Source organism: Moschus berezovskii, chromosome 9, assembly GCF_049115385.1.
Source record: "Moschus berezovskii isolate FMDL1 chromosome 9, NW_MosBer_1.0, whole genome shotgun sequence".
NCBI lineage: Eukaryota > Metazoa > Chordata > Mammalia > Artiodactyla > Moschidae > Moschus > Moschus berezovskii.
The window spans coordinates 38,501,293-38,525,805 of NC_142468.1; the positions used below are offsets into that span (position 1 = coordinate 38,501,293).

At 44.4% G+C, this 24,513-nt stretch overlaps 1 protein-coding gene across 1 annotated transcript in view; it reads left to right on the top strand.

The window, feature by feature from the left end:
• Window positions 1–24,513, top strand: part of SORD (sorbitol dehydrogenase) — a 33,856-nt gene that overhangs the window by 4,269 nt on the left and 5,074 nt on the right. Inside the window, exons 2-7 of the mRNA XM_055436599.2 lie at window positions 6,348–6,381; window positions 9,894–10,058; window positions 11,939–12,098; window positions 18,947–19,065; window positions 22,121–22,186; window positions 23,087–23,262. Of these exons, the coding sequence (XP_055292574.1) occupies window positions 6,348–6,381; window positions 9,894–10,058; window positions 11,939–12,098; window positions 18,947–19,065; window positions 22,121–22,186; window positions 23,087–23,262 (720 nt within the window). The remainder of the gene's footprint in view (window positions 1–6,347; window positions 6,382–9,893; window positions 10,059–11,938; window positions 12,099–18,946; window positions 19,066–22,120; window positions 22,187–23,086; window positions 23,263–24,513) is intronic.

Consider the following 24,513-nt stretch of genomic DNA (forward strand, 5'->3'; position numbering starts at 1 on the left):
GAAATAGTCTAATTAGTTTTTCCCCGAAGAAGCTATTTGATGGAAACTGTTTAAATAGTTTGTGTTTCCCAATCTGAGATAAAGGACCAATTTTATTTTTGTTTCCAATTAGTCATAGATCAATATGTTTGTATCACTGCATTTGGATGTTGCAGCAATGTCAAAATGCTGTAAACATTTCTAAATGCCCCTGCCAATCATTTCTGTATGTATTGCATCACCTATCAGCAGCAGTCCATCGACCATGCTGAGAACACATTATCTCCCTTATTCTTGCCAACCAACTCTTTCAGATTTCAGGCAGGGGCCTGGGGACAGGGAAAACGAGAACAGCACAGCCCCCTACCTGGTGGAGGGGATGTAGTCAGATATTTTTTGTTTTGTGATTAGCTGTATGAAGAGAGAACTGGTTAAGGGAAAATAATCATTTCAGAGTGACGGGTTGATGTTGTTTAATTTATAAAGGGCAGATAAAATAGTGCATTGGCATCAAGTTTAAACATTAATTAGAGAACCATGAAGATATTTCTTAGTTTTTGCCCTGTGAGGAAATGTATTATATCTGATGTCAAAAGAATTCCTTTGAATCTATAATGATATTTTTAAAAGTGAGATAATTCTGAGTCTGTAATACACATTCAAGGGGTCCCTTTTGCATACACACTTTGCTGTTAAGATTTTGGTTGAGGAGGAGAGGACTGTAGAAAGAGGGGAGTATGAACACAGTCAGCTGCGGTGATCCTAAATGTCAGGTCTCTCTCCCTGGTTTTGCTACCAGTAGGCTGAGCTGCCTGCTTCTATAGGATTAAATTAAAGGGCCCCGAAAGGCTTTAAGGAACAGCTGGGCTAAACTGGGAGATTACTGTGAGTGAGGAAACGGAGGCTGCTTAACCCTTTATTACCTGAGCTAGACTTGTCAGTGAGAAGCAGTTGAAGCTGAATCTAAAACTCCTTCAGAAAACAGGAAAATGGGGTAGTAGCAAATAGGCCAAAGAAATAGCTCCTTTCTTTTTTATCTTAATTATGTTCCAACAATAAAACAAAACAAAACCAGATAACAACAGGCAATTGAATCCAACAAATACTGCCATCTGTGCCAACAGATGCCATGGAAGGGCAATGCCAAAGGCCATATGCAAAAGGCCTGAAAGTACAGAGCTAACATTTTCTCCTCAAAGCAGGAGGAGCAGTAAACAATGCCACAAACAGGATTTTAACATTTTATATTATAAATCCTAGTACTACTAAGAGACCTGGTAAAAGTAACCCTATTCTGGTAGGAAAACTAGAATTATAGGTGGATGTGGGGTAGATTTCTTTCAAAATTTCATGACAGAGAAATTGAGGAGAAATGTGTACTCATATATAACATTGATGTCCACTTCATAAGTCTTTTAGTGTGGCTGTTAAAGCTGGCAGTTTTCCACAAACCAGATTTACATGAAGAACATTGGAGAAAATATGGTCAGATTTTGTGAAGTGATATTCAACTCAATAATTTTTTAGAAATGTTAATGTTCAGTTACCTAGACCTGAACACAATGAGCCCTTAATCAGTAAGTAAAGAACCACCTAATAGGTTCATGAGTAGTTATGTCCATAGGTTTTGAATCAGAAGGGATTTTTTTTAAAGTTTATCACTGCTGAGAATCTTTTAACCATCGTGTATGGATTCACTTGTAGGCGCCGTGGAAGCTCAGGGGAGGAAGGGTGGTGGGGATAGAGAAGCTGTTTTTTGCAGGAGTTGATTGTTTCTCTCCATGTCCATGATTCGTCCGTGCCAGTCCCAGGGGTACAACCATCTATTGGACAACCCCGCCTGGATGTCCCTGACACTGCGATCTCTGCACATCCAAACCTCAAATCTCCCTGAGTTCCCACAGGAATTAGGAAGTCATTCCAGATGACTCCCTTCCCCTCACTTCTCATCTCCTGTGGGGTCTCGGGGAAGAAGAAAAGGGATTGACCAGTGGAGAAATGGCCCCCTCGAGGTGAGGGAGTGAGTGTGGGGTTGTTTGGGAACTGCAGGAGGCTTGCAAGGAGGTAGATAGCCTGCAAAATGAGGGGGTTTAGGATTTTGCAGGGCTGCTGCTGCTAAGTCACTTCAGTCATGTCCGACTCTGTGCGACCCCATAGACAGAAGCCCATCAGGCTCCCCCGTCCCTGGGATTCTCCAGGCAAGAACACTGGAGTGGGTTGCCATTTCCTTCTCCAATGTGTGAAAGTGAAAAGTGAACGTGAAGTCGCTCAGTCGTGCCCGACCCTCAGCGACCCCACGGACTGCAGCCCACCAGGCTCCTCCATCCATGGGATTTTCCAGGCAAGAGTACTGGAGTGGCTTGCCATTGCCTTCTCCGTTGCAGGGCTACTGGGCACTTTAAATGAATTTGCAATTTAGAAAGATTGTTATCTGCAGAAGGCTGGTTGGAGCCCAGAAAGCCTGGGCTGGAGGTTGGAGACTGGCTCAGTGAACTTTGCGAGAATGTCTGACCCTTCTACTTTGACCTCGAGTTGGCCCGGACCAGTGCCGGCTGGAACAAAGCCTCTTAGGATAAAGTGGCCAAATGGAAAACCTTTGAATTTTCCTCATACCCTCAAAACACCCTTCAAGCCCTCAGGGGAGAGGGAAAGTTGAGTGAGGGAAGCAAAAATAAGATTATTTGCTCTGGTCTCCTTAAGGGTGCAGGGCAGCCAGCCAGCAGGTTGACAAGAGACCTGGCAGGTAGAGCAGGTGGCTAAGGTGGGCTGCAAGGGCCTGGGGCGAGAATGGCCTCTTTCTCCCAGCTGTGCCTCTTGTCCCTTACCCTGAGGCAGGGGCATGGTCTCTACACTCAGCTGTTAGAATCACGCCTAAAAAATGCTGGAATCCGACTTGACTTTTCTTCTAAATTCCAGCCTTTTCAGAAGCAGTCACGTTCTCTTAATGTTGACATGAGAAACAAGAGAAATACAACTTTTCCCCAAAATAGTTTTAAAAGTTACCCTTTCAAAAGGAAAAGGACATGTTTTTCTAGAGCTGGTTCAACCATGTTGTGAGCTGATTATACAGAAGGGATTTTCATTTTATTTCTTTTGTAATAAGAGCTAACATTTACTATGAGTCAGGCACTCTTTTTTTTTTCTCTTTTTGGCTGAGCTGCACAGCTAGTGAGATCTTAGTTCCCCGACCGGGGATTGAACTCAGGCCCTTGGTAGAGAGTTTGGAGCCAGTGGACTATTGAGGAATTCCCAAAGGCTCTCTCTTTTATGATTATCTTCATTAGAGGAAGAAGATTGAAAGCACAACGACATTATGTAACTGCCCCAAGGACACACAGCTCCTGGAGGGGAGCCTGTGTTTCAACACAGACAGGTGATTCCAGAGTCATGTTGGCTGGAGGAAGAGGAGGGCACTTTCTCCTAATTTCTCCTCATCTTAAGACCATTGCTACCATCCAGGCAAGACGTCCTCAGATGGACAACTGGAAGCTGAGGAAAGGGGGCCAATAGGGCATATTCAGGGAATGTATATTTAAGCTAATTTGAGAAACTATATTTAGGAAAGGCAAGATAACATTCAGGATGTGAGATTCCCCTGAGATGATTCTGTGTTCCCACAGAGTTCTTCCTGAAGTATTTATATGATTTATTTGTGGTGGAGGTGGAGGAGGAAGACCTGAAGGGCATAGAAGGGACTCAAAGGGAAAATGCTAGAAAACTTACCTGACTCAGAAAAGAATGTTACTCAGCCCCTCTCTATCCCCCTGTTACTATCACTCACAGAAAGATAAGAAATCCTGTTCAAGAGTCTTTGAATATGCATGATGACAAACCTTTGGGAATGAAGAAAGGGGTCAGGGGGTTAAAAGTGAAATTTTGAGATCTCAGAGGAGCTAAGAAATTTTGATACATGAGAAATAGGATAAATGAATATCACCACCGTAATATGAGACAGAAAAGGAGATTAAGTAAACGGGATTTAGCCAACATCATACCAAGTAACCAACCATAAATGAAAAGCAAGATTTTTTTTTAGTAACCATGCTGTAATGACTTTCGAAAACATTGTGAGCCCTGCAGCCATGCTTAGGATAATATTTACAAACTTAAGGGCTGATCTTAACATGGTCTTGTGCTTGGGTGGCATGTCTCCTGCAGAGAAGAGAGAGGAGAGCCAAACTGAGCTGTAAGAGTCTTTAGAATCAGCAGGAAAGAGAACAGAAAAAGACAGATGGTTTTCAGGGAGGGGTATTTCAGTTCCCCATAACGTCTGTGCGGCTACTGAGGAAAAAGCAGGTTATTGGCACAGCACCCTCTAGTGTCCAGGAGAGACACTGCAGCTTTGCCCATGTGGTAAGACCAAAGTTGGTGAACTCTGTTAACTCCCACAGTTACAATAGTAATCTCTGGTGACCCAAAGGCAACTTGGTGCTCCTAACTGTTGCTTTGAGTTTAGATCTTACCATCTTTCCATCCAAAATTCCCAGTGCCTGGAAAGTTGCCTACTAGCGCCTTTAGGGGGTCGTGGGGGTGGGGGATGGGTGAGGGTGGGGAGAGTGCAGTTCCTTGTTTGAAATAAAAAGCCTTACTTAGTCTTAGTTTCATTTTAGCATGTAATTTAAATTTTCATTCCATATAACAGAAGCGTAACCTTACACCGCAGTCCCTGATGCTGTATAATGTCAGATGTGGGACCAGCAACTTTGAGAAAGATTTTGGTGACAGCCAGCTATCCGGAGTTGCCTGTTTCTAGATGGCTTTCTTCCCTCCCTCCCTTCTCTCCTCCTCTCCTTTCCTCTCTTCCTCCCAAATGTATTAAGAGATGAAAAAACTGCCTCTTGTCCCCACATCGTGCTACTTTGGGTGCAGCTCCATCATTACTGCCTTATTGTTACTATGAACAGACAGCTAAACCTCCCTGTTCCTCAACCTCATCATACCGAAAATGGGATAATAATAAAGGCATTACATAGGGTTGTCCTGGGGGTGAGCTGAGGTGATGCACGAGCAGCACTTAGCACAGGACCTGACACAAAGAAGTTGGTCAGAGTTCACTAATGAGCATGCGCATTAACCCTTTGACCTTTTGTTTCACTGGAGACAGGGAGCTCAAATAAGCACTGAGCTGTTATAACAGAAAAGGCTGGTAATCTTGGATGAGCAAGAACATCAGACTTTCTGTGGGAGTACTGTAACAAGTACCAAGCCTCCAAGGTTTGGGGCAGAGCACTGTATCTGGTGCCAGAGATTGAAGGCATAGTCTTTGGCGACAAGGTTCTTATCGTGCTAGCAAGATAGCGCTAGGATTATTTATTGCTACCATAAAAGCATCTGGGGGAGGCTTTGTGATGGAGGCAAGCTTTGGGCCATGCTTCCTTCTAGAGCACTCTGCATTGGGCCCAGTTCCAAAATTCTCATCATCTAATTGCTTCTAGCATCACCCCTAGGGGAGAAAAGGCAAATTCCACTTTGAGGATGCAGTGGGATGCAATGAGGCAGGCTTGGGGGTCAGACACACCTGGGATTAGACCTGGTTTGTCCACTCTGGCCCTATGACCTTGATCAAGTTTTTTTAACTTGCTAGTCTCAGGTTTCCCATCTGCAAGTGGGGGGCCATGTGCCATGATGAATGTAAAGCCCAGGAGACTGTCTGGCACATGCTATGTCCAGTGAACGGTTTATTTACGTCTCTTCTCCCTCTTCTTGTTTGGCTGCCTTCAAAGAATTAATAAAATGAACATTTGGATTTGGCCACTCACTGTCCTTCCACCTTGTCATTAGGAACTTCCTAGCTAGTTGGCAGTGGGAAAAAAGCTTGGTAAATTATCATTATCCTCATCATAAATAGCTGTGAACATCAGATTGCTTTTTAACCCAGTGAGCATGGGCAAAATGCAGGTCCTCTGTGTCCCCCAAAACTAAAACTCCATGTGGGAGGTTTTGAAAGAGAGTAACAAGCGTTGGTCTGTGCACTGATGTGAATGAGCAGAGCACACACAAGTTTCCAGCGTGTCCAGAGACAAAAGCCTTCCTGTGCAACTGCCAGAAACACCTCATCCTTTCCCAGTACAAGTTTGCCAGACCAAATAAAAACTATGTAAGAATGTATTAGCCACATCCCATATTAGAGACCCAGAAGTATCCTTTCTGCCAGGGTGTGCAAGTTCTATACTTTTTCTTGGTCCATGGGCTGGGTGAGGTCAGCAGTTGGAGTCAGCAGGATTCAGGGTAGCCCCTCAGACATCCACCCAGCAGCAGTATGGTCTGAATCTGTGTTAAAAGAAGAAATATTTGAATGAAACTTTGAAATGTTTGTAAGGTAAATTTGTTGTACATGCTAAATCATTTTTCTATTTTGTTTTCTTTAGGAAAACTATCCTATCCCTGAACCAGGCCCAAATGGTAGGTCCGTGGAATATTCGACTTGTCTTTTATTGTTTCCTGTTGTTTACCCTGGAGGCACACATATGCTGTTCCTTTCTCCCTCTTTCCCTACTGTTTGTTACTTAAAAACCTCCATTAAAAACCAGAGGGATGGGTGGGGGAGGGAGATAGGAGGGAGATTCAGGATGGGGGTACACATGTGCACCCATGGCTGACTCATGTCAGTGTATGGCAAAAACCATCACAATATTGTAAAGTAATTATCCTCCAATTAAAGTAATTAAAGAAAACTGTGCTTTTGTTAGGCTTTCAACCTAGTTCTATTGTCCACAGCATGACTAGATAGATTCAATCTGGCTGCTACATGAAATAAAAGAAACAGTGATAGAACCAGAGGAGTTACCATATCAAACTGCTGACTTATCCCAGAGAATTTGACATAAAATTCTTCAGGTTATGGACAAAGGCAGAATTGTCCCTCTTTTGAACTAATGACAGAATTTAGGTTACTCTGTCCTCTATAAACTGCCATTTGGGTGGCCACATCATGTCCTAACTCTAACCCAAACTTTGGAAATGCGTGAGTCTATAGATCTTAATCTTGTAAATACAAAAGGGAACGTCCAGGACAGTCTCCAAAGACCAGGCCATTCTCTCCAGTGGGGGTGGGAGGAGCTGCACAGAGCCCTTCCCTACTACCCTAATCAAACAGGAGCAGAAAGTGGGTGAGCACACTGGGGCAGGGTTCCTGCCACCTTTGCTCCATTCCTTCTGGCCAAACTGCCCAGCCGAGCTGACCCACACATTTCCCGGTGTGATGTCTCTACCTGGGGAGGTCATGCCACCCTCCTAGCTGTGGCAGCTTCCAACTGACTGTTTCCCAATTCCTTTCATCGCTGGGGTCCCGCAGCAGGAAGTGAGGCAGGTGGCAAGGGGCAAAGTGTCTATAGATCACTCATCCCACAGCCAGCCAGGGTCTCTTTCTGTCCTTGATGAGTTGGGTGCATGCTTCCCTACCTCACCCCAGAACTGTAGCTGCTAGGTGAACATCAGACTGAAGGCAGCTTTCCTGGAGCCTCTGGAGTTTTGTTACTCAAATGTCAATTGGGTTACTGATTTATAGCAATAAGAAGACAGATAATAGCTGTTTCTATCAGTGTTAAGCAAGTAATGTATATTTAAGGCACAAGTGTATCTACCGAGATATGATATTCAAAGAAGTGAAAGGGCACTTCATTGTGTTCTGAAAAGTTGGTGTGGATTCCAGAGGTGGCCAAAAAAAAAGAAACGAAAGAAAAGGGTTGCTCTGGACCCAAAGATCCTTTTCAGTTTCTCTCCCTGACGCAACATTCTGCTCTCACTTTCTTATCCCTTGCCGCCCTAGAGTTGAAAAGGGAAATGATGGTAAATTTCAGCTAGCGTTCTTGCATCTCAAATGTAATCTCATGTTATAAATTGCTAACTTCAAGAGAGGAAACTCTGAGATAATTTTCATGACTCGAATGACTTTTCCCTACCTTTGGTCTCAGGATGTGCCCTGCCACTTCTTACTCTGTTCACCAAGGACGAGGAAGTTCTGTGGAGCCACACCTGGTGGATCTCCCATGGTTTGTGACAAGGGCAGTGTGTAAGACATCCGAGTGCAGAGCAGAGCTCTAGTCTCTTTGTCTGTCTAGGGCAGAGCTTTTTCTCAGGGAGATACTTTGTAATGTGGTAAAGTCAGTCACACTAGGCCAGTAATCCTTTAGGATTTATTTCAGCAAAGGGGCTCAGTTCAATCATTATTTTAAACTTGGAAAACTGACAACAACAATATCACCAAATCTCACTATATTCAAACCTATGAAGGAGAAATGCCAGTTGAAATCTTTGGATGGTTTAAATTAAAGCTTCACGTTTGAACAAAACAAGCATGAAGGACTCAGCCTGAGAGCACACAAAGTATTGCCAAGCCTGCATCGTACCAACCTCCTTCTCATGAGAGATAAGAATCAGGCATGCATGCTCAGTCGCTAAGTTGTGTTGGACTCTTTGCAACCCCATGGACTGTAGCCCACCAGGCTCCTCTGTCCATGGGATTTCCCAGGCAAGAATACTGGAGTGGGTTGCCATTTCCTCTTCCAGGGGATCTTCCCAGCCCAGAGATCAAACCCACATCTGCATCTCCTACATTGGCAGGCGGGTTCTTTATCATTGAGGTACCACCTGGGAAGCTCAAGAATCAAGCATAGCATATTAATTGTCTGGAAACAGTTATTGCCTCAAAAAACAGTCTTTTTTTCTTCCTACTAATACCTTTTATTTGGTGTATTAGAGTTCTCCAGGGAAATAGAACTGAGAGACCTTATTATTTATATTTATATTAGATTTATTATATAGAGAGAAACAGAGACAGAGGAGCTGCCTAGCCTGAAATCGGTAGGGACAACCAGCAGGCTGAAAATTCAGGTAAGTCTTGAGGAGAATTCCATCTCCTTCAGGAAACCTCAGACTTTTTTAAGGCCTTCAATTGATTGGAGAAGGTTTATCCACATTATGGAGGATAATCTGCTTTACTCAAAATATACTGGTTTAAATGTTTGTTTTATTAAAGTATTATATAATTTACACATAGCATTATATTAGCTTCAGGTGAACATGATGATTTGACATCTGTATATACTATGAAGTGATCACCAGAATGTCTAGTTAACATCTGTCATCGCAAATAGCTATTGTACAGTTTTTTTTCTTGTGATGAGAACTTTTAAGATCTGTTCTCTTAGCAACTTTGAAATACGCAACACGATATTATTAATATAGTCACCGTTCTGTACATTACCTCCCCATGACTTATTAATATTTATTTTATAAGGAGAAGTTTGTTCCCTTCGACCCCCTTCACCCATTTCACCCACCTTCCACTCCTTGCCTCTGGCAACCACCAGTCCATTTTCTGTATCTGTGACTTTGGTAGGTTTTTGTTTTTTTTTTTTTTAGATTCTGCATATAAGTGAAATCATATGGTATTTGTCTTTCTCTGACTTATTTCACTTAGCATAATGCCCTCAAGGTCCATTCATGTTGTTGCAAATGGCAAGCTGTCCTTTTTTAATGGCCAAATAATATTCCATTGTATATATAATGTCACGTTTCCTTTGTCCATTCCTCCATCAGTGGACACTTAGATTGTTTCCATAACTTGACTATTGTAAATAATACTGCAGTGAACATGGATGTGCTTAAATGCTAATCACATCTGAAAAGTAACTTCCCAGCAACATCGAGCATTTGACCAAACAGCTGGGCACCATAGCCAAACCAAGCTGATGCATAGAATTAGCCCTCATATGCAGTTATTTTGCTGTTTGGAAGCTTTCTTGCCTTGTAAGACTTAGTCAAGTTGCTCTTCAGCTTGTTTTCCTCTGTGATCTAAGTTTTATACCTGACCTTGAAACCAAACCCTCTCATTTGTCCAGAGGAAAAACACCTCAGAGAGATAGAGGGGTCCTTCCCTTCCTCACTTGTTTTCTCTTCCTTTCTCTTATCAGAGGTGCTTCTGAAGATGCATTCTGTTGGAATTTGTGGCTCAGATGTCCATTACTGGCAGCATGGTCGAATTGGAGATTTTGTTGTGAAAAAGCCTATGGTGCTGGGGCATGAAGCTTCAGGAACAGTCGTAAAAGTGGGATCGTTGGTCAGGCACCTACAACCAGGTCAGCAAAGCCCTTTCACCACTGGATTTGTTTATCCATTCAGCACATATATTTCTGTGTGATTTTTCAGGGCCAGGCCCTCTGGTAAACACTGGGGACACAGCAGTGGACAAGACAGTCTCAATCTCTACGTACTTGGATCTTACACAGGGGAAGGCAGCTGGGACAGACAGTTAATTAATCAAAATTGTGTTGAGGGCAGCAGAGGAGAATACAGGGTGCGATCAGCCAGATCAGAACCCTGGCTCATCTGAGGAAGAGACAATTAATTCAACACCTGAAGACAAGTAAGAAATAAGCCAGGTAAAGGGGAGGGGAAGATGTTGCAGCCAGAGGAACCACAGACTATCTCTACATGCTGAGAACCAGGGCCTTCCATGCAGCATTGATTTTATTGGACGTCTTGGAAACTATCAATATTTTTTTGTTGCTATAGTTTAGTCTCTAAGTTGTATCTGACTTAGTGACTCCGTGGACTGTAGCCTGCCAGGCTCCTCTGTCCATGGGATTTTCCAGGCAGGAATACTAGAGTGGGTTGTCATTTCCTCCTTTAGGGGATCTTCCTGATCCAGGGATCGAGTCCAAGTCTACTTGGCAAGTAGATTCTTTATCACTGAGCTACCTGGGAATTTGCTTAATTCAGGGAGGAATTCTCAACTACGGCAGATTGTGATGTTCCCCAATGCAGTGAATTAAATCCAAGCTGTCTTGGAACAGCCAGCTGTGGCTTTAACCTTCTTTTCCAGGTGAGACCACCTCATAGCCTGGAAACAACAGATTCTCTCTAGGAAGGAGAGAGTTCTCAGGAGGGGTCATCCTGTGTTAGTTACAAGGCCCTCTGAGCCTGGCTGCACCAGGCGGGGTCCACTAGCTCTGAAGAAGCTAGGTGCGTGTCTGCATTTTGTCAGCATCTAAATTTTACCTTAACAAGAAACCATAAACAAGTATTGAACTGTAGTTATGATACGCAAGCTGCAGCATAATGATATGAAGCTGGGTGATATGTCCTTGAATGTGCAGCCTACTTTGAAATGCATTCGAAAAGAAGATGGATTGATGGGTGGGAGAGAGAGAGAGAGAGATGGGATGGATATGTGATAAAATCAATGTAGCTAAACGTTAATTGAAGAAACAAGTAGAGAACGTCTGGGTGTTCATCATACAGTTCTTTCAGCTTTGCTGTATATTTTTCAACTCATGGGATAAGTCCCATGACTTTGTTGTATGTTTGAAATTTTTCATACTAAGAAGTTAGAAGAGCCAGTCTAAGGCTGGGTTTCCCAGTGGACGTGGTGAGACATGGAGCAGAAGTACAGTAGAGCCAGCTGTTCACAAGCCTTAGTGTTACTCTGATGTACAGAGTCTGAAGCCTCTATGGGTCATTTGCCTTAGTGGTTCTACTAACCAGGAATCAGTTATTGTCTAGGAGACTGAACACAAGATATGCCGTCATTATGGCTCCTGTCAGCATATTATCAAAACAGGGAAGAAAAAGCTGCAAATTCCACACACTGGCTACCTCTTTTGCAGCAGTTTGAGATGGGAACAAAACCTGGCTTGTTGGGACTAGTTATGTTTCCTAAGCTGGGAGGTGGCTATGGAACTGGAGGACTTATCCCATGAGTCGAAAAAAGGGCAGGCAGGCCAGACCATCCTGTGGAGAAGTGGCCTGGTCATGTTCTTCCAGAGTGTGTATGTTGCCTTTGGTATTTCCTTTGGAGACACCAACAGGCTGGGCTTTCCTGGACTACCCTGGGTCCCCAGTGGGGAGGGAGGCTCGTTCGGCCAGATCCCCCTGCTGGCATCTACCTATGAGCACATGACTCTTAACAGCAGCTCTGCCCCTCTGTTTGTTTGTTTGTGTGTTTGTTTTCCTCCAGGTGATCGTGTTGCCATTGAGCCTGGTGCTCCTAGAGAAACTGATGAGTTCTGCAAGATTGGCCGATACAATCTGTCACCTACCATCTTCTTCTGCGCCACGCCCCCCGATGATGGGAACCTCTGCCGGTTCTACAAGCACAATGCTAACTTCTGCTACAAGTCAGTGCCCAGGGCTCAGCCACGTCTCCTGGGACCTCTTCCCTGATGTTTTTTGGTGTTCTTTCTTCTAGTTTGCTGTAGTGGTTTCTTCCTTCTTTTACGCTCATAATTCCACAGACATTAAGCATTCTCTCGGCAGGCCTGCCTTTCTTGGATGCATTGGAGACAGGTCACCTGACTAGGGCTAGGACTGACCCTCAGTGCTTGGATTTAGTCGTTCAATTTAACTTTCCCTCAAGTAGAACAATAATAGAAAATCATTGCTGAAATCAGTCACTCCTCTCCAGCCATCTTGGACGTAACTTATTGGGACTGTCCTCTGTTATTGGTTTCCACTGCAGCTATAACAAAGATATCTTGTAACAATAAGAACCTTAACAACAACAACAATGACAGCAACAACCAGGGTTTACTGTGACGTAGAGCCACAGGGCATGAGCTTTGGGACCCTGGATCCACTCACTCCTCGTGAGTGACTTTGTGGAAATGAACTTAACCTTCGTCACTTCAGTCTCTTTAACCACCTGGAGATTAAATGTGACCATGCATGTAGAGACACAGTGATTGCTATTATTACCTGCCTGGCCTTGTGCTATTAAGTTCTCTGCATGGCTTATTTGACTTCCATAAGAGTGATGGTGAGGTGGATTTTGTGAGAATTAGCAGAGGCAGGAGAAGGCTGATTAGCTTGGACCCAGAAGAGAGCCAGAAGTCCAGACAGGGTGGCTGTGATTCTCAGGCTCTTGCCCTGTCTTCACTATCCTAGCTCAGCTTTCAGAGTGATTGGGGAACTTGTGTCTGGCAGAAACAGAGTGCTATACCTTCTGCACAGGCCTGGGGACTCTGGGCTGCTGGTGTGCTACTTTCCTTCTCAACCGGCCAGGCGATTTCTCCGCACCCCAGCCTGGCCCCAGCGGTGGCTCTTTTGGCCAAGATGGGGCTTGTCCAATGGAGGCCAGGCACTCGTCACAGGGGCAGTCTGACAGATCTGAGTTTTCTAGTGCCTACTGGAAGCCTTGAGACGGGTCACAGGCCAGGGACCTCATGATGAGTTTAAGTTGGCACTCAAGGAGGGAGCAAGTTACAAGGGCAGAGTCTGCCTTTGAGCAAGTGGTTCCTAAACCAGCCCACCTTTCCTGGGCCCTTTCCACGTCAAGGTGCTTTCGTGGAAGGCAGAAGAGCATAGTGATTAAGCTTGAGACTAACCACTGATCTCTCCTATTTGCCAACTGTGTGACCTGGAGCAAGTTAAACTTTGTAATCTCAATCTTCTAGATGGTAAAATGGAAATAATAGCATAGATATGATGAAATACATAGAATTAATACACTTTAGTGCATTAATTCCGGAGAAGGCAATGGCAACCCACTCCAGTACTCTGGCTTGGAAAATCCCATGGGTGGAGGAGCCTGGTAGGCTGCAGTCCATGGGGTCGCGAAGAGTCAGTCACAACTGAGCGACTTCAATTTCACTTTTCACTTTCATGCATTGGAGAAGGAAATGGCAACCCACTCCCAACTCCACTCTTCTTGCCTGGAGAATCCCAGGGATGGGGGAACCTGATGGGCTGCTGTCTATGGGGTCGCACAGAGTCAGACACGACTGAAGCGACTTAGCAGCAGCAGCAGTGCATTAATTCCATGGGAAAAGCATATCAGGTACTCAACACAAGGCCTGGCACATAATAGGAGCTCAGTAAACAGTGCCATGACTGTGTCATAGCTGTGGCCTTATGTCTGAGGGATGGTACCAGGATAGGCCTGAAAAGAAGCCTTGAACTGGGAATGGGGAGTGGGGGTTGTAAGGAGAGGTGGGGAGGGAAGTGTCCTGGTTGGCATTGGCAATGGGAGGGCTATGGAGGGCCTCCAGGAGACACACTACCCCCACTTCTCTTCCTCTCCCAGGGTCCTTTGTGTCTGTGTCCCCAGCCTAGCCCTGGGTCCACACCCTCTTCTCTTGTTTCTCTTTGTGAGGATTTGCACACCACCACAGCTTCTTTATTTTCCTACCCACCTTATTTTCTTTCTTCCTGCTTCCCCCTTGGTTTCTTGAGCATTCTTTAACCTTTGCCTATTCCCTCAATTCCACTGTGAAAACCTCCAAGTTGCCTTGTCATTTTCTGGTGTTTCAGTTCAGTTCAGTCGTTCAGTCATGTCCGACTCTTTGTGACCTCATGGACTGCAGCATGCCAGGCTTCCCTGTCCATCAACAAATCCCAGAGTTTTTTCAAACTCATGTCCATTGAGTCAGTGATGCCATCCAACCACCTCATCCTCTGTTATCCCCTTCTCCTTCCGCCTTCAATCTTTCCCAGAATCAGGATCTTTTCAAATGAGTCAGTTCTTTGCATCAGGTAGCCAAAGTATTGGAGTTTCAGTTTCAACATCAGTCCTTCCAATGAATATTCAGCACTGATTTTCTTTAGGATGGACTAGTTGGATCTCCTTGCCATCCAAGGGACTCTCAAGAGTCTTCTCCAACACCACAGTTCAAAAGCATCAGTTCTTCTGCACTCAGCTTTCTTTATAGTCCAACTCTCATGTCCATCCATGACTACTGGAGAAACCATAGCCTTGATTAGACGGGACCTTTGTTGGCAAAGTAATGTCTCTGCTTTTTAATATGCTGTCTAGGTTGGTCATAACTTATCTTCCAAGGAGTAAGCGTCTTTTAATTTCATGGCTACAGTCACCATCTGCAGTGATTTTGGAGTCCCCTGTTTCCCCATCTATTTGCCATGAAGTGATGGGACAGGATGCCATGATCTTAGTTTTCTGAATGTTGAGCTTTAAGCCAACTTTTTCACTCTCCTCTGGTGTTTAGAAAATCATGTTTCCAGTGTTTAGAAAATCATGAACAGTTAGAGTTGGGAAGAAACTCATCCCCTTTCCCTCAGCCTTCACTGAATAAGATTGGGGAAAGAGGAGCAGCAGCTCTTCCCAGGTCGGTAGCAAAATGGCTGCTCCCAGGACTCTGGCTATAACTGAGTGTGATAAGGCAACATCTGCCTCGTCAGTGGAATAATCTCCCAGAGGATAATCCTTTCTCATCACCATCTCCAATCCCATTTCTCTGTGTTGTTTTTATTTTTGGATTGGCTGCTTTGGGTCTTTGTTACTGTCCATGGGCTTTGTCTAGTTGTGGAAAGTGGGAGCTAGTCTCCAGTTGCCAGATGTGGGCTTCTAGTTGCAGTGGCTTCTCTTGTGGAGCATAGTAGTTGTGGCCTGGTGGGCTCAATATTTGTGGATCATGGACCCTGGAGTTCAGGCTCAGGAGTTGTAGTTCACAGGCCTAGCCGCTCCGAGGGATATGGGATCTTCCTGGACCAGGGATCAAACCAGTGTCCCTTGTATTGCAAGGCAGATTCTTAACCACTGGACCACCAGGGAAGCCCCTCCCATTAGTATTCTTATGTCATTGGGAAGTCAGAGTGAGGGTGAGAAGAGCACACAGCTCCTGACCACAGGCCACCCTCACTTTAGTCCCAGTACCAGCTTTGAGCGAGGCCCGAAGGTGACGAGGCAGGACTTGGAGAGAGTGTGTGTGTGACTAGGGGTCTTTGAGAGAGTTTGCAAGTTGATATTGATGGGGTAGATTCAGCAGGTAGAGAGGTGACGACAGCAGTCAGAGCAGAAGAGTGGATTGGGGTGGGGGAAGTGGTGTAAGAGAAGCAGAGGGGAGGGGAGAAAGCAGGGGTTGTGGGCACCAGTCAGGCCGAGTGTAGACCTTGTTATTTATCTTGTGGAGGGTTGTGAACAGAAGGATCATGGAGATGAGCCCAAGGTTTGGCTTCCACTTATTTCTTTTTTGGAATTTAAGGGATTTCATGTTCTTGCATGTGGAGGTTTTGGGAGCATTGAGGAACTAGCAGAAGTTAACTACAAAACTGCTCGTACCAAAAGGCAGCTGATGTGGGACAGGTAGAGGATATGAAATCAGGAGACCTGGGTTCAAGGTCTTACTTTCTTGCTCACTAGGCTTGTAATTTGGGGCAGGTCTCTTAATGTCTTCTGGCTTCAGTTCTGCTCAATTCAGTTCAGTCGCTCAGTAGTGTCCGACTCTTTGCAACCCCAGGGATTGCAGCACGCCAGACCTCCCTGTCCATCACTAACTCCTGGAGTTTACTCAAACTCATGTTCATTGAGTCGGTGATGCCATCCAACCATCTCATCCGCTGTCATCCCCTTCTCTTCCCGCCTTCAATCTTCTCCAGTGAGTCAGTTCTTTGCATCAGGTGGCCTAAGTATTGGAGTTTCAGTTTCAACATTAGTCCTTCCAATGAATATTCGGGGCCTATTTCCTTTAGGATAGACTGGTTGGATCTCCTTGCAGTCCAAGGGACTCTCAAGAGTCTATTCCAACACCACAGGTCAAAAACATCAGTTCTTCAGCACTCAGCTTTCTTTATGGTCCAACTCTCACATCCATACATGACTACTGGAAAATCATAGCTTTGACTAGATGGACCTTTGTTGGCAAAGTAATGTCTCTGCTTTTTAATATGCTGTCTAGGTTTTCTTCCAAGGAGCAAGCATCTTTTAATTTCATGGCTTCAGTCAGTTCTGCTTCTGTAGAATAAAAAACAAAGCCTACCCTGGAATTCCCTGGCAGTCCAGTGGTTAGACTTTCACTGCTGAGGGCCTGGGTTTAATCTCTGTTCACAGCCAATGGCTCAGTGGGTAAAGAATCCACCTGCAATGCAGGAGACACAGGAGACTCGGATTCAGTCCCTAGTTCTGGAAGATCCCCTGGAGGAAGAAATGGCAACCCCTCCAGTATTCTTTCCTGAAAAATCTTATGGAGAGGAGCCTGGTGGGCTATAATCCATGGGGTCACAAAGAGTCAGACACGACTGAGCGACTAAGAATGCATGGGGAACTAAGATCCTGCAAGCTGCCAAAAAAAGAAAAAACCAACAAAGCCTGCCCTTCCTGCCTGACAAGGTCATGCTGAGGATTAAATGAGATAATGGAGGAGAAAGCTCTCTAATCTATAAAGCATTATGCAAATATTTGCTGTCTTCATCAGTGGTATCATGAAAAGGGTCAAGATGCCAGTGGACAGGGAAGTGAAAGCCAAGAACTTAGTTGTAAAGGTGACACAGCATTTAATCTGCTATGTGGAGACAGGCCCTTTCCCATCTTAACCAGTCCAGAGGCAGGCATGCAGCTGCTGCTAGCACACGTGGTTCTTTTGGAGCGTGAGAAAGCAAGAGAGTTCCAGAAAAACATCTATTTCTGCTTCATTGACTATGCCAAAGCTTTTGACTGTGTGGATCCCAATAAACTGTGGAAAATTCTGAAGGAGATGGGAATACCAGACCACCTGACCTGCCTCTTGAGAAACCTGTATGCAGGTCAGGAAGCAACAGTTGGAACTGGACATGGAACAACAGACTGGTTCCAAATAGGAAAAGGAGTATGTCAAGGTTGTATATTGTCACCTGGCTTATTTAACTTATATGCAGAGTACATCATGAGGAACGCTGGGCTGGAAGAAGCACAAGCTGGAATCAAGATTGCTGGGAGAAATATCAATAATTTCAGATGTGCAGATGACACCACCCTTATGGCAGAAAGTGAAGAGGAACTCAAAAGCCTCTTGATGAAAGTGAAAGAGGAGAGTGAAAAGGTTGGCTTGAAGCTCAACATTCAGAAAACAAAGATCATGGCATCTGGTCCCATCACTTCTTGGGAAATAAATGGGGAAACTGTGGAAGCAGTGTCAGACTTTATTTTGGGGGGCTCCAAAATGACTGCAGATGCTGATTGCTGCCATGAAATTAAAAGACGCTTACTCCTTGGAAGGAAAGTTATGACCAACCTAGATAGTATATTAAAAAGCAGAGACATTACTTTGCCAACCAAGGTCCGTCTAGTCAAGGCTATGGTTTTTCCAGTGGTCATGTATGGATGTGAGAGTTGGACTGTGAAGAAAGCTGATCGCCGAAGAATTGATGCTTTTTAACTGCGGTGCTGGAGAAGACTCTTGAGAGTCCCTTGGACTGCAGGGAGATCCAACCAGTCCATTCTAGAGGAGATCAATCCTGGGTGTTCATTGGTTTAGTTCATTGATGCTAAAGCTGAAACTCTAATACTTTGGCCACCTCATGTGACGAGTTGACTCACTGGAAAAGACTTTGATGCTGGGAGGGATTGGGGGCAGGAGGAGACAGGGACAACAGAGAATGAGATGGCTGGATGGCATCACCGACTCTGTGGACATGAGTTTGAGTGAACTCCGGGAGTTGGTGATGGACAGGGAGGCCTGGCGTGCTGTGATTCATGGGGTCGCAAAGAGTCGGACACGACTGAGCGACTGAAGTGAATATGGGGGGACGATGTACAGAGTGATGTCCACTTCTAATCACTGTTTTGCAAAGCTGCTGATAGTCTGGGTTTTTTGCTAAAATGAAACCAGAAAGGCTATAAGTTTGAGAAGCAGATGAAATGCTGGGATGTGGCTAAGTTAAACCCTTGTGAAATGAACTTTTCATTTATTAAAGACAACCACACCGCACTTTATCTTGGATGGCATTTTCAGAGGGAGGCAGTATGATACGGGCTCTGGAATCAGAGGTGCCTGGCTTCCAATTTAAACCCTTTAAGATTCTCAGTACTCCCTGATTTTGAACTTTTGGAGCAATCATTCACTCCTCCAAAGCTTGCTTTCCTTGTCTGTGAAGTGGGAATGATAATGTCTACCACAGAACTGTTCTGAGGATTTACAAGAGTGACTATATGTAAATTGCTTAGCACTTTTTCTCAGCATATAAATAAAAGTTCAGTAAATATTAGCTATTGTTATTGTTAACTTAGAGGGACTGAGTATGTTGAATGACTCCTCAGGCTTCCTGACAATGTCACCTTTGAGGAAGGGGCCCTGATTGAGCCACTGTCTGTGGGGATCCATGCCTGCCGGCGAGCTGGAGTCACCCTGGGGAACAAGGTCCTTGTGTGTGGAGCTGGTAAGAAACAGATATCACTGTGGTTATGAGTTCATTAAAGGGGAATGTGAGACCCCTCTGCCCATCTCATCCCCTCTTCAAGGGCTGAAATTGATTCTCAAATCTCTCTGTTTAGGAGATTACAGTGTGCCATTCCTTCAATGACAAGCACTGTGCTTAATAAATATTTGCAGGCAAGGTAGCTAACTAATATTATTTCCTAGGCAACAAAACTCATTTGTTCACTTTAAAGAGTGCAATTTGGGATTATTTTTCAACCCTTGACAGGAAACTAGGGAAATATTTTGGGGATTAAACGGAAGGGTATCTTTTGGCGCTTTCAGATCATCACAGAGAACTGGTCTCCTGGTCTTTCAAGAGTGAGATGGCTACTACTTAGGACCTGCAGGAGTGAGTCCCATGGGGAGCCAGCACTCTGCCCACATAGGCTTACAGCTAGCTCCTTCTTCCTCCTCTGCTTCCACCCAGCTGAACAAACCTGGCAACCTCAGATTGAATCATCTAGGCTTCTAACTGCTTCAGGTGACCCAGACAACATGCTTCACTCCTTGCGGGTGTGATCTGGTGTACACTTTATTTTACTATTATTGAGGTTTAACTGATGTATAACATTCTGTTATATAATCTCAGGTATATAATATAATGATTTTGGTATTTGTGTATATTGCTAAATGATCACCACACATATAGTTATAAAGATTTTTTCTCATGATGAGAACTTTAAGATCTGTTCTTTTAACAGCTTTCATATATGCAATATAGTGTTGTTAAGTATAGTCACCATGCTGTACATTCAATAACGAGGACTTATTTGTTTTGTAACTGAAAGTTTGTACCTTTGACCCTCTTCATCCATTTTTTCACTGCCACCACTACCTCTGGCAATCCAGTCTAGTCTCCATAACTATGAGCTCAGGGTTTTTATGGCTGAATAATGTTCCACTTCTGTGTGTGTGTATGTGTGTACACCACGTTTTCTCTGTCTGTTGATCCACTGATGAACACTTAGATGGTTTCCATGTCTTGGCTATTGTAAATAATGCTGCAGTGATTATGGGAGTGGAGATACATTTTCAGTTAGTGCTTTTGTTTTCTTCGGGTAAAATTCCACTTCTGAGCAGAATTAGAATTGTCAGATCACATGGAGGTTCTATTTTTAATTTAATGTCCATACTGTTTTCCATAGTGTTTGGACTGGTTTACATTCCCGACCAACAAATGCATAAGGTTTTCCTTTTCTCCATATCCTTCCTGACACCTGTTACTTGTTGTGTTTTTGATAAAAGCCATGCTGACAGGTGTGCAGTGATATCTCTTTGTAATATTGATTTGAATTTCTCTGATTATTGATGTTGAGCATCTTTTCATGTTTATGTTGCCCATCTGTATATATTCTTTGGAAACATGTCTAGTCATATTCTCTGCCCATTTTTAAATTGGATTGCTTTTCTGCTGTTAAGTTGGGTAAGTTCTTTATATTTTTGGAGATTAATACCTGTATCAAATGTATGATTTGCAAATATTTTTCTCCTACTCAACAAGTTGCTTTTTTCATTTTGTTGATATTTCCTTTGTTATGCAGAAGTTTTTTAGTTTGATATGGTCCCAGTTGTTCATTTTTTATTTTTACTATTTTTTTGCCACACCATGCAGCTTGCAGTATCTTAGTTCCCTGATCAAAGACTGAACCTGGGCCCTTGGCAGTGAAAACATGGAGTCCTAACCACTGGACTGCCAGGGAATTCCCCACTTGTTTATTTTTGCTTTTATTGCCATTGTTTTTGCTGTCAAATCCAAAAACTCATCAAGACTGATGTCAAGGAGCTTACTACCTATGTTTTCTTCTAGGAGTTTTAGGGTTTCAGGTCTTATATTCAAGTCATTAATCCATTTTGAGTTAATCCTCATACACTTTGTGACTAATTTTCTTTGGCAGGGCCAAATAAGTGACTGCAGGACTTCCTATGAGGGGTGATGGGTGTAGAATAGGTGTGCCTCAATGAGCCAGCAGACTGTAGGATCCAGGTGATAGGTTTTTTCTTTTTAATCTGCATAAGTAATACATTTTTGCCTTAGGAAAAGAAATTAAATTATCCATACCATGCCTGCACACATGTGAACAAACAAATACAAAAATTCACTGATAGCGCCATCAGCCTGAGAGGACCATTGGTAAGAATTTGGTGTAGAATCTTTCAGTTTTGTTTTTGTTTGTTTTATTCATGAGATCATTCTAAATGATCAAGCTTCATTTTACCTACTCTTTAAAAAAACATTAATATATTGTGAACATTTTTCTATGTCAATAGATCGTGAGTTAGATGACATATATACATTTTTTTTTCTTTTTTTTGCCACACCACACGGCTTGTGGGATCTTAGGTCGTTGAGCAATGATCAAACCCATGCCACTGGCAGAGAAAGCACAGAGTCCTAACAGTTGGACCTCCAGGGAATTCCTCCTTTTAATAGCTGTATAGTATCCTGCTATAGTTTACTTAACCCGTTTGTTGCTTATTTCCCAGTGTTTTGCTTTCTGGGCGAACTCACTAACTCACTTTTGGAGTCTCCTAAAAGCAGATACTCAAAGGTATTCTGTATAACTTTATCTGTGATCTGGTTTTGTGTTAAAACCATCTAGCACACTGATTAAACGGGGAAGGAGGTGATCTTTGGGCTGATTCTTAGGCACCCGAACAATCCTGGAGCTGCCTGGGCAACTGGGTCAACCTAGGACATCCTGACAGGGGGTCCTCAGGGGGTACCTTAAAGGATGCGTCTCACCTTGGGGAGACATGAGGGGCTCTGAAAAAGGTGAGTGGGGGGCAAAGAACAGGAGCCCAGCACTGGGAGCAGATTCCAGGTAGAGAACAAGCACTCGTGTTCATTTACTCATGCACTCAACAAACAGTTGTTAAGGTCTCGCTGTACGTCAGGGACTGGGGCAGAGATGCTAGAGGCCCACAGAAGATACAGTTCCTGTCCCTGGCCTGGACAAGGGGGAGAGCTGGTGTTTGATATTTCAAAATTTTCTCCTATTTCCTCTTTTATTCAGGGCCAATTGGATTGGTCAGTTTGCTTGCGGCCAAGGCAATGGGTGCAGCTCAAGTGGTGGTGACTGGTAAGTTTTTCTTAAGAAAACCACTGATAAGATTTTCTTCTTTCTATATCTCCTTAAGGCGGGAGCAGCCTGGCCTACAGTTTTGAGGCAGGGGCCTGAAACCTGCTTGCTTCCTGGAGTACTGGGTTTTTAGAGAGGCTTCTGTTCTTTTCTTCTGGGTTCCAGGGGATGACCAAGTCAGGGCTCAGGAGGAGACTCTTTTGAAGCTTCCAGGAGAGGGTGGCTGCTGCAGAGAAAAGAACCTGGCTCTTTATATGTGAACCTCAGATACTTATACTGCCCATTTGGTCCTAAGAAGAGACTCAAGCCCTTGTTTGACCAAACTCAGAGGGTGTGTGTGTATGTGTGAGTGTGTGTGTGTGATATGAAGTTAGTCGGGTGTGTGATATGTTTATAAGATCATGTTTATGTGTGAGATATGTGATATGAACAAGAGACGTGAGTGTGGTTATCTGACAGCACGTGTGTGGAACGGTATGATATAAACTGAAGCTGTGTGTGTATGTGGAGAAGGCATCTGTGAGAGAGTGTGTACGTATGTGTGTAATATATCTGAGAGTGTGTGGGTGAACGTGTAGAGTTGTGTGCTGTCTGGGGTGTTGTGGCTATTTGAAGGGAATGGGGTGCAGAAGGGAGTCACTGCATGTTTTGTGTGAGGAAGTGAGAGTGTGGAGAACTGTGTGGTAGGTATGGGGGTATATGGGGATATAGAAGGGTGTGCATGTTTGAGACGTTATCGAGAGATTGTGTGTGAGGGTGTGTGTGTGTTCAGAGAGTGTGTGTATTGGTCTCAGCCACACTACACAGAACTTCCTTGCCATCAGAATCTGCATCTGCATTTTTGCTCCCTAATCCACCATCCAGTTTCTTAGTTTGAAAGAAATTTTTGTTCAACTTTAGATCTGTCAGCCTCTCGGTTGTCTAAAGCCAAGGAAGTCGGGGCTGATTTCATCCTCCAGATCTCCAACGAGAGCCCTCAGGAAATAGCCAGGAAAGTGGAAGGCCTGCTGGGCAGCAAGCCAGAAGTCACGATTGAGTGCACAGGGGTGGAGGCCTCCATCCAGGCCGGCATCTACGTGAGTAGGGATAAAGTGAGAGTGTTCAGTCAGTCGTGTCCCACTCTTTGCGACCCCATGGACCGCAGCCCACCAGGCTCCTCTGTCCATGGGATTCCCCAGGCAAGAATACTGGAGTAGGTTGCCATTCCCTTCTCCGGGGACTCTTCCTGACCCAGGGATCGAACCCAGGTCTGCCGCATTGCAGACAGCTTCTTTACCATTTGAGCCATCAGGGGCCCAGTAGGAATAAGGGTAGCTGAAGCCAGTGGGCAACTTCGGGTAAGCAGCCCAGGGTGGTGAACCAGTAGAAGGCTTCCTTGGATCAGACTTCTCCACTGATTTGCTGTGTGGCACCACCCACCCACCCCCCTGCAAAACAAAATTAGGGAATCCCCTGTTATCTCCTTTCTTATCTGTCTTATGAAGGTAACGACACTTCCCTAACATCCTCATTGGGTCATTGTGATGTTCAAACTAAGCCACAGATACACATGGGCCTTCAAAGATGTTAAGTGACTCATACCTTTAGGATAGGATTTTACCAAGTAGTGCTCTTGGTAAAAAAAAGAAAGAAAAAAAAAAATCAATAGGAGGAACAGGGAACCATGCCTTAGATGAGTGTGGGAAATCCCTATCTTGTTTTATTGAGGAAAACTACAGTCTTTGAGTCATTGACACAAGGTGACGGGCACTGATTCAGTTAGTCACAAAGGTGAGGTGAGTTTTTAGGGTCACAGTTGTCTTCTGCTGTCCTTTCCCAGAACTAGGAACAAATAAGCTGCCAATACCTGACCCCTTAGCAACCCACCAGTAATTTATGGATGTTGGAAGGGAAGGGGCAGGGAGGAGTAGCACTGCTGAAGTATGAGGAAAAGAAAGAATAAGAGCTCGGCTCTGCTCTGCACCACGGGCCATGTTCTTGGCTATGTGCTTTATAGACATGGTCCTAATTGGCATAACAGCCCTGACAGTGAGTTCTCATTTTACACATTTTATGATAAGAGAGGCCCAGGGGCTTGCCTGGAGCGCACTACTCCAATGCCTGGACTTTCCTTGCTCTATCTGGCTGCTCCAGTGGGGAAGAAATTGAGGGACCAGGAGCCAGTTCTGGGGTGGAAGAGGCTGGGCTGGGGAGAATGGCGGCAGCTGCCACCCCTGGGTACCCCTGCCTTGTCCCCCAGTCTCCTTTCTCACAACAGCACATGCCTCTGCCCTTCCTTCTGAGTCACACTGTGTCACGCACAAGGGCACTTTCCACCATGCAAGACA